This window comes from Protopterus annectens, chromosome 12.part0, assembly GCF_019279795.1.
Source record: "Protopterus annectens isolate FY-2018-M chromosome 12.part0, PAN1.0, whole genome shotgun sequence".
Lineage (NCBI taxonomy): Eukaryota > Metazoa > Chordata > Ceratodontiformes > Protopteridae > Protopterus > Protopterus annectens.
In genome coordinates, this window is record NC_056746.1 from 1,292,417,541 (window position 1) to 1,292,433,133 (window position 15,593).

At 38.5% G+C, this 15,593-nt stretch overlaps 1 protein-coding gene across 2 annotated transcripts in view; it reads left to right on the forward strand.

Annotated features, from left to right (window-relative positions):
• Positions 1–15,593, forward strand: part of HCK (HCK proto-oncogene, Src family tyrosine kinase) — a 560,445-nt gene that overhangs the window by 197,821 nt on the left and 347,031 nt on the right. Inside the window, exon 3 of one of the 2 annotated variants that reach the window (XM_044090343.1) lies at positions 3,100–3,234. In XM_044090343.1, coding sequence (XP_043946278.1) covers positions 3,106–3,234 — 129 coding nt within the window. In that variant the 5' untranslated portion in view covers positions 3,100–3,105. The remainder of the gene's footprint in view (positions 1–3,099; positions 3,235–15,593) is intronic. The other variant, XM_044090344.1, reaches the window with a different exon arrangement.

The following is a 15,593-nucleotide window of genomic DNA, read 5'->3' on the forward strand; positions in this document are numbered from 1 at the left end:
GTGGGCAAGCTTTTTTACAAGCCTTCCCCTTTGTTGCCTTAAAACTGGACCTACATGGCACGCATCCTCAGGGATAAATTACTCTGCTTTGCAAAAAAAAAAAAATTAAGTATTTCAGCATCTCTGTGGTTATGTGACTTCAGAAAATGATAAAGAAGTAGAGAAGTGGGGAGGGGGTGCAACCTCTGACATGAGGGTTATAGCTGGCAGCTTTCCTACCACTGCATTGATACTTCATTAATATAGAAAATTGATTTTAATAATAATAATAATTATTATTATTATTATATAAATGTTTTCTTGTATGTTCAGTGTTTCACATTGTCTGCCTTTTGTATTTTTGAGAGTTTGAAATGCCAGCCTTCCAGGTTCTTTGGCTGTGGTTTAACATATTCCCTGAGAACTATACCAGAGTATCCATGTGTTTAAATATCTGTCATACTGTCTCTCCTCTCTATTTCACTCTCACTCCGTACCAGAGTATCCATGTGTTTAAATATCTGTCATACTGTCTCTCCTCTCTATTTCACTCTCACTCCATACCAGAGTATCCATGTGTTTAAATATCTGTCATACTGTCTCTCCTCTCTATTTTACTCTCACTCCATACCAGAGTATCCATGTGTTTAAATATCTGTCATACTGTCTCTCCTCTCTATTTCACTCTCACTCTATACCATCCATGTGTTTAAATATCTGTCATTCTGTCTCTCCTCTCTATTTCACTCTCACTCCATACCAGAGTATCCATGTGTTTAAATATCTGTCATTCTGTCTCTCCTCTTTATTTCACTCTCACTCCATACCAGAGTATCCATGTGTTTAAATATCTGTCATACTGTCTCTCCTCTCTATTTCACTCTCACTCCATACCAGAGTATCCATGTGTTTAAATATCTGTCATACTGTCTCTCCTCTCTATTTCACTCTCACTCCATACCAGAGTATCCATGTGTTTAAATATCTGTCATTCTGTCTCTCCTCTTTATTTCACTCTCACTCCATACCAGAGTATCCATGTGTTTAAATATCTGTCATACTGTCTCTCCTCTCTATTTCACTCTCACTCCATACCAGAGTATCCATGTGTTTAAATATCTGTCATACTGTCTCTCCCCTCTATTTCACTCTCACTCCATACCAGAATATCCATGTGTTTAAATATCTGCCATACTGTCTCTCCTCTCTATTTCACTCTCACTCCATAGCAGAGTATCCATGTGTTTAAATATCTGTCATTCTGTCTCTCCTCTCTATTTCACTCTCACTCCATACCAGAGTATCCATGTGTTTAAATATCTGTCATACTGTCTCTCCTCTCTATTTCACTCTCACTCCATACCAGAGTATCCATGTGTTTAAATATCTGCCATACTGTCTCTCCTCTCTATTTCACTCTCACTCCATACCAGAGTATCCATGTGTTTAAATATCTGTCATACTGTCTCTCCTCTCTATTTCACTCTCACTCCATACTAGAGTATCCATGTGTTTAAATATCTGTCATACTGTCTCTCCTCTCTATTTCACTCTCACTCCATACCAGAGTATCCATGTGTTTAAATATCTGCCATACTGTCTCTCCTCTCTATTTCACTCTCACTCCATACCAGAGTATCCGTGTGTTTAAATATCTGTCATACTGTCTCTCCTCTCTATTTCACTCTCACTCCATACCAGAGTATCCGTGTGTTTAAATATCTGTCATTCGGTCTCTCCTCTCTATTTCATTCTCACTCCATACCAGAGTATCCGTGTGTTTAAATATCTGCCATACTGTCTCTCCTCTCTATTTCACTCTCACTCCATACCAGAGTATCCATGTGTTTAAATATCTGTCATACTGTCTCTCCTCTCTATTTCACTCTCACTCCATACCAGAATATCCATGTGTTTAAATATCTGCCATACTGTCTCTCCTCTCTATTTCACTCTCACTCCATACCAGAGTATCCATGTGTTTAAATATCTGTCATACTGTCTCTCCTCTCTATTTCACTCTCACTCCATACCAGAGTATCCATGTGTTTAAATATCTGTCATACTGTCTCTCCTCTCTATTTCACTCTCACTCCATACCAAAGTATCCATGTGTTTAAATATCTGTCATTCTGTCTCTCCTCTCTATTTCACTCTCACTCCATACCAGAGTATCCATGTGTTTAAATATCTGTCATACTGTCTCTCCTCTCTATTTCACTCTCACTCCATACCAAAGTATCCATGTGTTTAAATATCTGTCATTCTGTCTCTCCTCTCTATTTCACTCTCACTCCATACCAGAGTATCCATGTGTTTAAATATCTGTCATACTGTCTCTCCTCTCTATTTCACTCTCACTCCATACCAGAGTATCCATGTGTTTAAATATCTGTCATTCTGTCTCTCCTCTCTATTTCACTCTCACTCCATACCAGAGTATACATGTGTTTAAATATCTTCCATACTGTCTCTCCTCTCTATTTCACTCTCACTCTCATTTCATTTTTTACCCACATTGCAGCTCAAATATTAAACATGAACAGTGTTTCCGGGGTAAAATAATATAATTATATCTACTGTTTGGTTCCTTGTGTGCACATCTTTGTGCAAGTGTGTGTGTGTGTGTGTGTGTGTGTGTGTGTGTGTGTGTGTGTGTGTGTGTGTGTGTGTGTGTGTGTGTGTGTGTGTGTCTGTGTGTATGTGTGTCTGTGTGTATGAATTTATCATTAGACGCCCACACCCAAGAATTTCACATGAGCTTTATATTTCACATAAACTATTACAACAACAGAAAGTTGGTAGCAGAGTTATAGGCTTCTACTTATTGTCCAATATATGGCAAACTAATGTGCATTATGCCTTTGTGTTCTACCGTATTGTTAATAATTGCACTTACCCCAAGTTCCCAGTCGAAGAGCAGAATTTGTAATACCACACACAATATATCAAGGACAACATGTAATCTGGTATGTTACTGGCTTAATTATGTACGAGTTTGCTATTTTGCTGAGAAACAGTAAATTCATCATGCTTTGTACTTAAAAAAACAGAATGTTATCTTTATGCAAGAATTTTAGATGCTAGCAAAACTGATTCTCCTTTCTTTTCTCCTCCTAGAAAAAAATGGGATGTGCAAAATCTAAGCGATCTAAACCATCGTCAGGAGAGGAAGATAACAACAAGAAAAATGATCCCGTACGTAAACCATCTCAAGGTGTATATGTGAAAGATCCTACCTCTGGTAACAAGAGTGTAAGTAGGGAGCTGCTTGTAATGCTATGGCACATGCTGAGCTGCATGCAGTGAGCATGACTCAAGTAATTTAACATTACAAATCAGACCTACTCTCCCTGGCCAGCAATACAGGTCACTGGATGCATGTGTCTTGCCAAGCACATATCATATGCACCACAATATATTCTTTTGAAAAACGGTTTCTTTTATGCTATGAGGTATCTAGAATTTACATTTATAACAAAAATTGGCATGCTTATGGTTATATATTTTGTTGTATCCTACTCTTCCAAAAGATTGTACAAATGATGTTTTTACAAACATGCAATGTCCAAGGTTGAGTGAATGACACCTGTGTGGAGGGCGGGGGGGGAGTTACATTCTGAAAGCTAGCCCACAGTTCTGAAAATACTGGCTATGATCTGAATTGATAGGATTAAATCATGGTTGTTTGCACCAAGTGAAGAAGGGAACATTAACCAGGAAGTGCTAAAAAAGGTGCTTCTCACAGCAGACAAAAATCCGTTTGTTGTCTCAGTGCACCATTTTACTCTCTCACTGACGACAGTGAGCCCCAAGTAACCCTTTTTCCCCTTAATACTGCTCACCATGATGCTATGTACCTATGTTACAATTTTGAAGCGTAACACAATTCCCTATCTGTTTTCTTAGAAATATACAAATTACCAGCAAATAAAAACTGGTTGGCCCACCTCAAATGTCAGCTTTTAGCAGTATTTAGTTATTTAATTTTTAAATTGAAATCAAACTTCTCCGGGGGGGGGGGGATCCTAGAAGAAAACAAAAATAAAGCTCAAGAATTTTTTTTCAGTGTAGTTAGCACTTTATGTTTGGAAAGGGTGAAGGATGTGAGGAAACTACAGTCCCTAGGAAAAGTTGCATACAGGCAGGGAACATGTAAACTACACCACAAGAGATGCAGAAGGTCAGAAATAACTCCTGGATCTGCAAGGTAGTAATACCACCCAGTTTAGCACACTGCTGTCTATGGTTACAAACATATTCTGACAAAAAACCCTGTTTCTGTCACCATCCCAGTATACTTTATATCACGCTCTATACTATTAATTTCAGTAACTGCTTTTCAACCCACAACCTGCACACAAAGATTATTCAGCCGAGTTGCAACCCACTCTGAGTGTAAATACTTCCTCTCATCATCCCTAACCATATACGTTCTAGTTTCTATGTATGATGCTTTCGTTTTTAATATTTTCTCTCATGGTTACTGCTCTCTGTGAACATATTTTTTTCTTCTGTAATTAAATATTTCAGATAAATCAGCAGGCTATCTCTTTCTTCTTAACTTCTTAGTTATTCTTACATAGTTTCTGTTCTTCTTTTGCCAGCCTTGTATGGTGTTTATTTCCGTTCTCTGCACATCTTCTATTCTATCAGTAGCCTTGTAGAAGTGAGATACAAAGAGCTGTACCTGGTATTTCAGGTGTGGCCTCACAAGCTCTCCCTGCAGAGGGACAACAACTTCCTGCTTTTTACTTGCAATATTTGTCACCTTGCATACATGATTTACCAAGTTTTCTTTATATCATTTTCACATGTTGTCTGCCCACTCTTAAATGAATGCCCATTCTTAGATTATCTCCTACAATTATGCCTAGGTTCCTTTCCACCTTCACTGCTCATCACCACTGAATGTAATTGATCCCTTTTTTTTGTCACTGATATTTGTTATGTTTGGAATTCTTTGCACTGAAGCTAAACTGCATCACATTTGGTCATTATTTGAAAATTGCAAAGTTCATTTTCATTTGATCCACTCTCTTCTGCATCAGCCCAGCTGAAAAGGTTAATGCCCATCGACGCTACCACACATGGAGGTGGAAAATGAATCTGGCAAAGTGTGCCACACTTGTAAACATACGCCGCCTACTTCCACTCCCATCTTTAAACATTACAGCACCACCACCAACAATGCATGAAAATTGTCCTTTTCTTTAATTTGACATCAAAGGTAACAATCAACAACTGAGAACCAAGGAAAACAAACTAGTAACACACTTCCAAGTGAACTTTAAAAACAGAAAAAAGATAAATCCCAGCTCACAGCCACTTAAAGATTTTTTAGAACCGGTTTAGCACTTTTGTTCCTAGTACTTTCGTAACTTTCTTAAAACTGACTGCAACATACAAACAACACATTTAAATATGTAATTGCCAGCAACACATGACTTAAAAATAACCAATAAAATTTAAGATGCATCAAAATGTCTTAATTTTAAAATAGAATTGATAAAATGTGGTCCATTTAAGCCAGGAAAATTAGTGTCATTTAATTTAAGTTGCCATCATAACTCAGAGGCTTTTAAGTGTTCATTAATAATCCATTTGTTTACTTGTTCGATAATTAAAAAAATCAAATTTATGTAACTCAAAATCTAAAATAAACAAGGCATTGATAAGTTTTTTCTTTTTAATATCCAGCAAATGTTCATATAAACACTCTTTTTAATTTTTCTAGAGGTTTTACTTACATAGTAAGCTGGACAAGTTAAGCACTGAGTGAAATAAACATTACAAGAACAACAATTGAAGTGCCCCTGGACTTTATATGCTCTTCCTCTAACATCAAAACTATCACTGCTAATAATACTGGAACACTGGAACAAATTATGTAAAAATTACATAAATTATAAATGTCATGATTAATCTACTCTTCCCAGTTAAAAAAAAATGTACAGAAACCCAACATCCAAACCTGCAGGGCTGTCATCTACCACAAATATTTCCCCTTCTTGATGACAAGTTTCAAACCATCTCCTATGGGTTTCAGTAGATTTTTCAGGTTGAATGTGAAAGCCATAACGTAGCTTTTTTTTTCTGGCCGTCAGTTCCAACTTCCAAATTATGGGACCCCTGTGTATCAAGGTACTGATATTGTGAATTTCTCATCTCAAAGATCATATATAGTACCATGAAATGATCTTCCATGATGAAAGATGAAATTAAATAGGACACCTAAATGAACTTACTGAGGATAAAACACAAAAACAGTGGTCACCACCAATGATATGAGTATGCATTTAGCCTGGTGAGCATGCTCTTAGATCTTTTGGCAGCTTGCAGCATTTTGAAGCAAACCTTATTGGGTAACCATGTACTTCATGTATTTCATACAATAGCTATCTTTTTTTCATACCAACTAAATTTTTATATCTAAAAGGAGATTTCATACTATTTCTTGCACAACATATAAAAAAATGGTGGTAAGGTTTAAGCTAATTCCATAATGCAGAGGAGCAGAGCCCTGTCTGCAGCTCTGGTGGCCATTATCTGGCTAGAAAACCTGAGTGCCAAATGAGTCAGCAGGGGTAATGGGAGTGATTATGTTCATAGGTTCATAGGTAGGTACTAGGCTATCTGCCCGAGGGCATTTATAAGCCTAGCCAGAATGTGTCGGCTTTTGCCGCCCCATTGATTAATTAACTGAGCCTCTGTCAAGCAGAGCCAATGAAGTGATCCCAGTGGTGTATTTTCTTTTACCCATCCACTCGTCATGGCTTCTCTTGAAGAGTGTTAATGAGGGGCTCTGCTTAATGTAGTTAGAAATTTTGTTCCAAAGCATGGGGAGTCTCTGTGACAGGAATCTATCCCTCCAGCATGTTCTATTTATTGTTGTGGAGAGGTTTAATTCACTAGAGCACGTGGCTCACAGTGACTTGGATTTCTTTAGGTGGAGCATGTCCATCAATTCTGAGTTGGACATGGCTTTGTAAGTCAGGCAGAGATCACCTCTGAGTAAGCGATATGCCACTGAGTACAGCCGGGTTTTTTTCAGTCGGGCTGCATAGGACATTTATTTGAGGCCAGTAATCCTCTTGGTGGGGTGCTTTTGTGGTCTTTCTAGCTGTTGGAAGTGTCTTGTGAGGTACATCCCAAATGGGGTGTTGTAGTCTATGATGAGTCTGATGAGTGATGAGTAGAGGGGCACTATAACCTCTTTATTTCTAGATGCGAACCCTTTAGTAATTAGATGGGCCACATAGAAGGGTTTCCTAACTACTTTGGCAATATAATTGTCAAAGGAGAGATTACTATCTACCTGGGTCCCCAGATCTCTTATTACCTCTTCTGTATTAAGGGGGCTGCTGCCTATGTGGTAATTCGTTGGTGTTTTGTTTTTCCCAAATGGGATGACTATGCATTTTTTGGCATTTAGCTTGAGACCATGACTTTGACACCAGGTGTCTGTCTCAGTAAGGTCTTTTTGAAGGATGTCCATGTCAGCCAGAGAGTTAATTATGGCTCCCAGTTTACAGTCATCAGTGAACTTGGTTAGCCATAGTCCTCCTGTGTTTGCCTGTACTTCTGAGAAATATATGCCGAACAGTATGGGTCCCAGGACCGAGCCTTGCGGGACACCACTTGTGACTGGTTTAGAGTCAGATCTGGAACCCGCTATTCTTACTGTGTGAGTTCTGTCTGTAAGCCACTTGGCAACCCATCTTGTGATGTAGGGGTTTATGTTCAGGCTGGTGAGTTTTTCTATAATACCCAAGTGAGGAATGGTGTTGAACGCCTTGGTGAGATCAAGGTAGGCTGTGTGAACCACCTTTCCCTCATCTATGGCCTTGGTGACTGTCTCAAAGAAGTCAACCAGGTTTAGTAGGCATGATCTGCCCTTAACAAAGCCGAACTGGGTCGGGTCAAGTGTTTGGAGGTTCCCAATGTCTTTGTTAATGAGTTCCATGATGATTCGCTCCATAGCCTTGCAGACCAGGCTAGTCAGGCTTATGGGGCAATAGTTACCAGGTTCAGTTGTGGCCCCTCCTTTGTGGAACAGAATAACCGTTGCTGTGCACCATTCTATGGGCACATAGCCTGTAGAGAGGCTGAGGTTGAACAGTGTGTTTAGGTGGGGGGTTAGTTCGTTCTGTAGTTCGTGCAAGACGCAGCCTGGGACACCATCTGGCCACACTGATGCTGTGTTTTTGGCTTTTGAAAGGGCTGTTTTCACCTGTGCTTCTGTGATTTCCAGGACACTACACTTTTCCAGTATTGTTGTGGGCCCTTTGGAAGGTGAGAGGGAGGTGAAGTTTGCCCTGAATCTATCTGCCAGGATGTTGGCAATATCAGTAGGTTCAGTATATTTTGTGCTATTTTGCACTAGCTCAGAGCATATCTGTGAGTTGCCACTTAGATTCTTGACATAGCTAAAGAAGGCTTTGTGGTTATCTTTTGAATCCTTGGCTATTTTTCTTTCGAAGTTAACCTTGGATGATTTTATGAGGGACCTTAGTTTCTTACTGATACTGATCAGGGATGTCTTCCCTTCTTGGGATTTGCTTTTTTTCTGAACTAGTTTCCTCCTTCTGTTGTATAACCTGTTTATGGCAGGGGTCCACCAGACTGGTTTCCTTCTCATGGGGGAGTGAGTCTTGGTTTTGCTAGGGATCCATTCATCCTTGTAGGTGCTCATAGAGTGCAATTGTAAAGGATTCTGCATCTTGGGCAGTGTTGTCCTTTAGCATGGGGGCTGTGAAACTTACCACCTCTGACTTAAGTAAGGTGAAGTTTGCTTTAGAAAAGTTTTTCACTGTGGTTTCCTTGGTTGTGGGTGGTGGTGGGGTGTGGACATCCAGGGTGATTAGTTTATGGTCTGATCTAACCAGTGATGGGTTGACCTCTGGTACGGAACACCTGTCGCCCATGTTGGTGATGACCAGGTCCAATATGTTGTGGCCTCTGGTAGGGGAGTTTACCAGCTGATCCAGGACTTTTAGTTCTTACTCTATGTACTTCAGAACAGAAAGGTACACATTTATCTACCTAAACCTCACAAGCCTTCAATAGCAAAAGTTTTTTCACAAAATGTATATGAGGCATAAAAAGAAATAAGTACCTTTCCAGAGCTTATTTGACATATCTGGGCACCCTAGACTATTAAATGTAGAACCAAATGTTATATCAAAGTTATTTCTGTCTAACATGTTCCATATGCTAATTAATGCTATGATTACAAGATCTGCATCCTTTCAAAACTTTACTGTGATATTACTGGCTAGAGTTTGCAACTCCTACCAATAATACTTCTTAAAATCCTACTCCTGAAATGCCAAACTGAAAAACAAAATAATACTGGACTAGCATTCTGATATAGATTTGAATAATATGTCTCATCCCTGGCATTTTGTTATGTAAATAGATGCAATTATGAAACTGTACAATACAATCAGTGGGGTATTTTGTTGCACTATAGGTCTGTTTAGGTTACAGCAGAATCAGTGGGAGTATTTTGTTGCACCATAAGTGTCTTCGGGTTACATTATAATCAGTGGGGGCATTTATTGCACCATAAGTGTGTCCAGATTACAGTAGAATAAGTGGGGACATTTAATGCACCATAAGTTTGTTTAGGTTGCAGTAGAATCAGTGGGGGCATTTATTGCACCATAACTTTGTTTAGTTTAGAGTAAAATCAGTGGGTACATTTTGTTGCACTATAAGTGTATTTAAGTTACAGGCCGCGGTGGAGCAGAGGTTAGCGTTGTCACCTCACAGCAAGAGGTTCTCCCATTTGATTCTCGGCTGGAGTGCCTTCTGTGTGGAGTCTGCATGTCCTCCCCGTGGTCAAAAAATGCTAAAGACAAGCAGGTAGGTGCGAGAGTGAATGGGTGTGCCTTTGTTGAAGGTTGGGCATCGGGCTGGCAACTCGGCACCGTAAAAATCAACTGCCAATCATGAGCGGACCGGACTTTCACTGTGGCGACCCCTAACTGGGAAAAGCCGAAAGACAAACAAAGATTCAGTGGGGACATTTTGTTGCACCATAAGTGTGTTCAGGTTACAGTAGAATCAGTGGGAGCATTTTGTTGCATTATAAGTGTGTTTAAGTTACAGTAGAAGCACTGGGGGTATTTTGTTGCATCATAAGCATATTTAGGTTACAGTAGAATCAGTGGGGGCATTTTGTTGCATTATAAGTGTGTTTAGGTTACAGTGGAAACAGTGGGGGCATTTTGTTGCACCATAAGTGTGTTTAGGTTATAGTAGAATCAGTGGGGGCATTTATCGAACCATAAGTGTGTTTAGGTTACAGTAAACTCAGTGGGGGCATTTTGTTGCACTATAAGTGTGTCTAGGTTACAGTAGAATCAGTGGGGGCATTTTGTTAAACTATAAGTGTGTTTAGGTTACACTAGAATCAGTGGGGACATTTTGTTGCACTATAAGTGTGTTTAGGTTACAGTAGAATCAGTGGGGACATTTTGTTGCACCATAAGTGTGTTTAGGTTATAGTAAAATCAGTCGGGGCATTTATTAAACTATAAGGTTGTTTAGGTTACAATAGAATCAGTGGGGGGGCATTTTGTTGCACTATGTGTGTTTAGGTTACAGTAGAATCAGTGGAGGCATTTTGTTGCACCATAAGTCTGTTTAGGTTACAGCAGAATCAGTGGGGGCATTTTGTTGAACCATAAGTGTCTTTGGGTTACATTATAATCAGTGGGGATATTTTTTTGCACCATAAGTGTCTTTGGGTTACATTATAATCAGTGAGGGTATTTTTTTGTACCATAAGTGTCTTTGGGTTACATTATAATCAGTGGGGGCATTTGTTGCAACATAAGTGTGTTCAGATTACAGTAAAATAAGTGAGGGCATTTATTGCACCATAAGTGTGTTTAGGTTGCAGTAGTATCAGTGGGGGCATTTATTGCACCATAACTCTGTTTAGGTTACAGTAAAATCAGTGGGGACATTTTGTTGCACTATAAGTGTGCTTAGGTTACAGTTGAATCAGTGGGGGCATTTTGTTGCACCATAAGTGTGTTTAGATTATAGTAGAATCAGTGGGGGCATTTATTGCACTGTAAGTGTGTTTAGGTTACAGTAGAAATAGTGGGGGCATTTTGTTGCACTATAAGTGTGTTTAGGTTACAGTAGAATCAGTGGGGGCATTTTGTTGCACCATAAGTGTGTTCAGGTTACAGTAGAGTCAGTGGGGGCATTTTTTTGCACCATAAGTGTGTTTAATATGCCAGTGGCTCAGGAGTCCAAGTACTTCTTAACATTACATGCATCAGTGATAGTAAATGTTAGTGAAAATGGTGGCAAACACTTTGGGATATGTATGGAGATAGTGTTCCCTCTGAATACTACTAGGGAAATTGTATAGAGTGGGTCTAATTTTCTGTGTGTATGTGTGTCGGTGTACATGCCTACATGTGTATATGTGTCTTTCTGTGTATCAGTGTGTGTCCGCATGCTCACATGTGCTCACACATGTGCATGTGTATGTGTCTGTGTTTGTGTGTCTGTGTATATTCCTGCATGCACACATGTATATATGTGTGTGTGTGTGTGTCTGTGTATATGCCTACATGTGCTTATGTGTATCTGTGTACATACCTGTATGTGTGTGTGTGAGAGACTTGTGTTTTCATGTGTCTGTGCATGTTTCTGCATGTTCACACATGCACTGTCATGTGTGTGTGTGTGTGTGTGTGTGTGTGTGTGTGTGTGTGTGTGTGTGTGTGTGTGTGTGTGTGTGTGTGTGTGTGTGTGTGTGTGCTTGTGTGTGTGTGTGCGTGTATGTGTTTGTGCTTTCTGGCTGCTTTCATTGTGGATTTTATCTCTGTTTTGTCTTCATGTTCAGTGAGGTCACATTTCCATCATTCTGATGGGGAATCAGATGAACAGCATTCACAGATAATAGATGTAATTTTGTTTCTTTCAAACCATCCTGACCATCTTCTTACATCTGCAATGTGTTCCCACTCTACCACCATACAATGCAAGACTTGCATACCTTTAACCTTAACAAAGTAGGTAACATCTCTGCATTTGCAATGATCATCTTTATAGTAACTCCAGAAAGACCATTAAGGATGCGGGACTGGGATTAATCTTTTCTCACAATTTTTTTTTTTTTTTTTTTCACATTGGCAGAAGATGGCCCCAGTAAAATCTCAAAGACCCACAATTATGACTTACTTAGACTGTTTTTGAATTTGGGAACTAAGATTTTCTAACTCAACTAAAATCATGATTTTACCTTAACATGCAACACTGGTGATTCTAAAGTCATTATAAATATACATTTCTCAACAACAAACCATTTTCGATTTAAGGCCAGCTATGGTCAGAAATTGAAAAAGGATATTGACCATGCATTCACATGGAGTAGAAATACCCACATATCACTATAAGTGAGTTGTAATATTTTAGATTTGCTGCAACCCTGAATTGGAATGGCACAGGGAGCCACAATGACATGCTTTTCTATTTTGGCAGATGTTTCTTTTTTCCATAGTGATCAGTGATTCTCCTTTCAAATCAAAAAGGAGAGCCTACTACCTTAGACAAAGAACGGAAGTGCTGGAAACTAAATAGGTTATGCTTGGTCTTTAACTGGCAACGTAAATGTTGAGTTGAAGGAGAGAAGTATTGTCTGTCAGACACAAGTTGCTGTCCTTTAATTCCAAAATCCATATCATATTCTAGTGCTCAACATATTTAAACAATGCTAATTTAGCACTAGACATGCTATGCTGAATTTTACAAAGATTATTGCTTGAAATATTATAAAGTACATTAAATTGTTCTCCTCTGGCTAAGAAGTGGAATACTTCACACCTGATGTTCCTTCTCATTGGCTTGGTGGGATAGTGTCATGCATATGCAGTCTAGATGAACTTAAGCAAAAATATATTAACATTTAATTTTTTTTCTCATAACAAATGACCTGCCTGTAAAAAATGATGGGTATTTCTAGTCCCAGGTAATTGCTATTACAGGTGTGCATGCTTACAAACTTGTGCTCAAATACTCACTTATGATACAATAACAGAAAGACAAAAGTCTAAGCTGAACTTTACAGCACAAATTATACAGCATGAATGAATGATACATTGCTACATGTTTATGTATGTATGTATGTATGTATATATATTATATATATATATATATATATATATATATATATATATATATATATATATATATATATATATATATATATATATATATATATATAATTGCAGGGTTCTGAACTGGCAGACAGGTGACCTCCTGATGTGCAAACTCTTCCTAAATGTCTTGGCAATTTTTATGTGCAGATAGGCATCCAGGAGAGCAACCTATCCAGTTTGATTCTTACACACAGGGAAAGATCGTCTGACCATCTAGATCTGTTTTTTTCTGCAGATAGATGTTTAGGGCACTTAGGTCCAGAAAAAGACTGAGGTCTTTTGTCCCGGATCCCCTCTAGTCTGGTGGGACATCTCAGATTGCTTTTTTGGACAAGAATTGCAAAGTCATCTGTGGCTGCTTCCTTCAGATAATATATGACATCTGGGAGAAGGAAGGAGTGAAGATGTGGAGGATATGAACAGAACTGTGCAGCCTCTGGATATTATTTCCTTGATCCATCCGTCCTGCATGAGGACCTGCCATATTTTGAGATGGAACAAAGTTTCCCCCCCCCCCCGACTAGACTGGCAGACTAGTCCACAAGGAAACTATGGATGGTTCCCAGAGGGAGGGCCACAAAATCCCTGATTCATATCTTATTATATGCGACTCCATTGTAAGGCATACATTTGTGCCTCTTACCAGGCTGAGCAGGCAAGAGTGATGGTTAGTTGCTTGTCTGGTGCCAGGATTCATCAGATCATAGTCACATCATCAGATTCACCATTTCTGTAAAATCACTTCCTTTTATACCAAAATGCTGCGATTTCAATAGCAGCCTTGCTTAAACAGAGACCAATGAATGTATGATTAAATACGTTTTTACTATTTTTTTTGCTACAGTGGTGAGATTTATATTTATTTAATTGTAATAATAATTGATGTATTTTAAGTATAGTTAGATTAGATTAGTAGACATCTATTGTCTAAGCTGTAATTAGTTTAATTGTTGTATCCATTTTGATATAAAAGAAAGTGATTTTACGGAAATGGTGACTGATGATGCCCGTTGATGAATAGCGTGAAAGTGCTTAGCCACTTTGATGTAGAGATCTCAATAAGGTAATATAGCTCGGTTTTACCACTGGTGTGGTTTATTTTTTATTTTATTCTAATTTGTGGTTTATGTTTTAGTGCCTTTGGCCATTTTGTTTTGTTTCCTTCTTAAACATACTGGTCTCATTCCCTTTTTAATCCTTAAACATAATAGAAACATTCACTTTTCTCACAAACAGTCTAAGGTCTATCAAAATCTCACTTAAGTCAGTGCTGTAGGTGGGGTCAAAGATAAATCCCTTGGAGAGTAGTGTAAAGTGGGCCGGGGTTAACTCCAAACCACTATAGTTGTAAATATGGAATTTATTAAAACTCCAAATATTTCCATTGCATGTAAATTTTCAGAGTTAACATCTTCACTCAAACTATCTAGTTCCTTCCTCTTCCCCTTCTGCCCCTTACTCTCCTTCATCTGTTGTTTGCCCTGTGGTAGTTCCCCTCCATTTGCTCCCTCTTTCCTTGTTCCTTAGTCTGTCTGACCTCCTTGGGGGGGATTCTAAAGGGTCGTGAAAGTTAAACTGGATGCCATCATTGTTATTTCCTTCAAACTGTTGACACCTCACCCCCATGATAGTCAGTATTTGAAACATTAAATCTCTCTGTGTAAATGTCAACTGGTGACTGTTTCTTAAAAAAACGGGGTGGTTGATAGGCTTTCCTTTTTAAAATACTCCTTTTTATCTCTCACAAGTTTAGATGCTTTTTGCTTTTTTAATTTGTCTAATTTATAATCAGTTTCTTTTAGAACTGAAAAGTATTCCCTTTTCTGTTCTTAATAATTTCATCATATAATAGCAGTAACATTTTGTTATTGTTCTTGACAATAGCTTTAACAATATTAATGCCACAGTTATTAAAAATTTCCAATAATTCTTTAGGAATCTGTATCAATTTTAACAAGATTATTTTTGTATAAGCAGGAAATGTATTTTTTTAAAAGCAGGAAATGATGTAATTTTTAAAAGTAGGAAATGGTGTTCTATGTTTGTACCATATTTAGTATAAATTCAGTGGAAAACAGAGTGACTATATTCTGATGAAGTCTTCTAGTAAGATGAAAGCACTAAATCTTGAAGTTTATGTAATAAAATTGCAGAAAAACTGCTGTTTGTGCCATTGCTGGTGGTGTTTTTTCCAGATTTGGAGCTAGGTTTACTTTGTTCATACATTTTAGAGATCAGCTTATTACAGTTAGATCCACTCCCCCCCCCCCACCACCAGCTTTTCCAAAAAAAAAAAACAGGTGGCCAGATGCATAACATGCTCCACCCTCCTCTCCTGACCAAGTCATTCAGGTCCTGTTTCTGTGCCCTGCCCCCAATCCTCCTTCCACTCTGCAGTCCACACATATAACTATAGTGTATCGA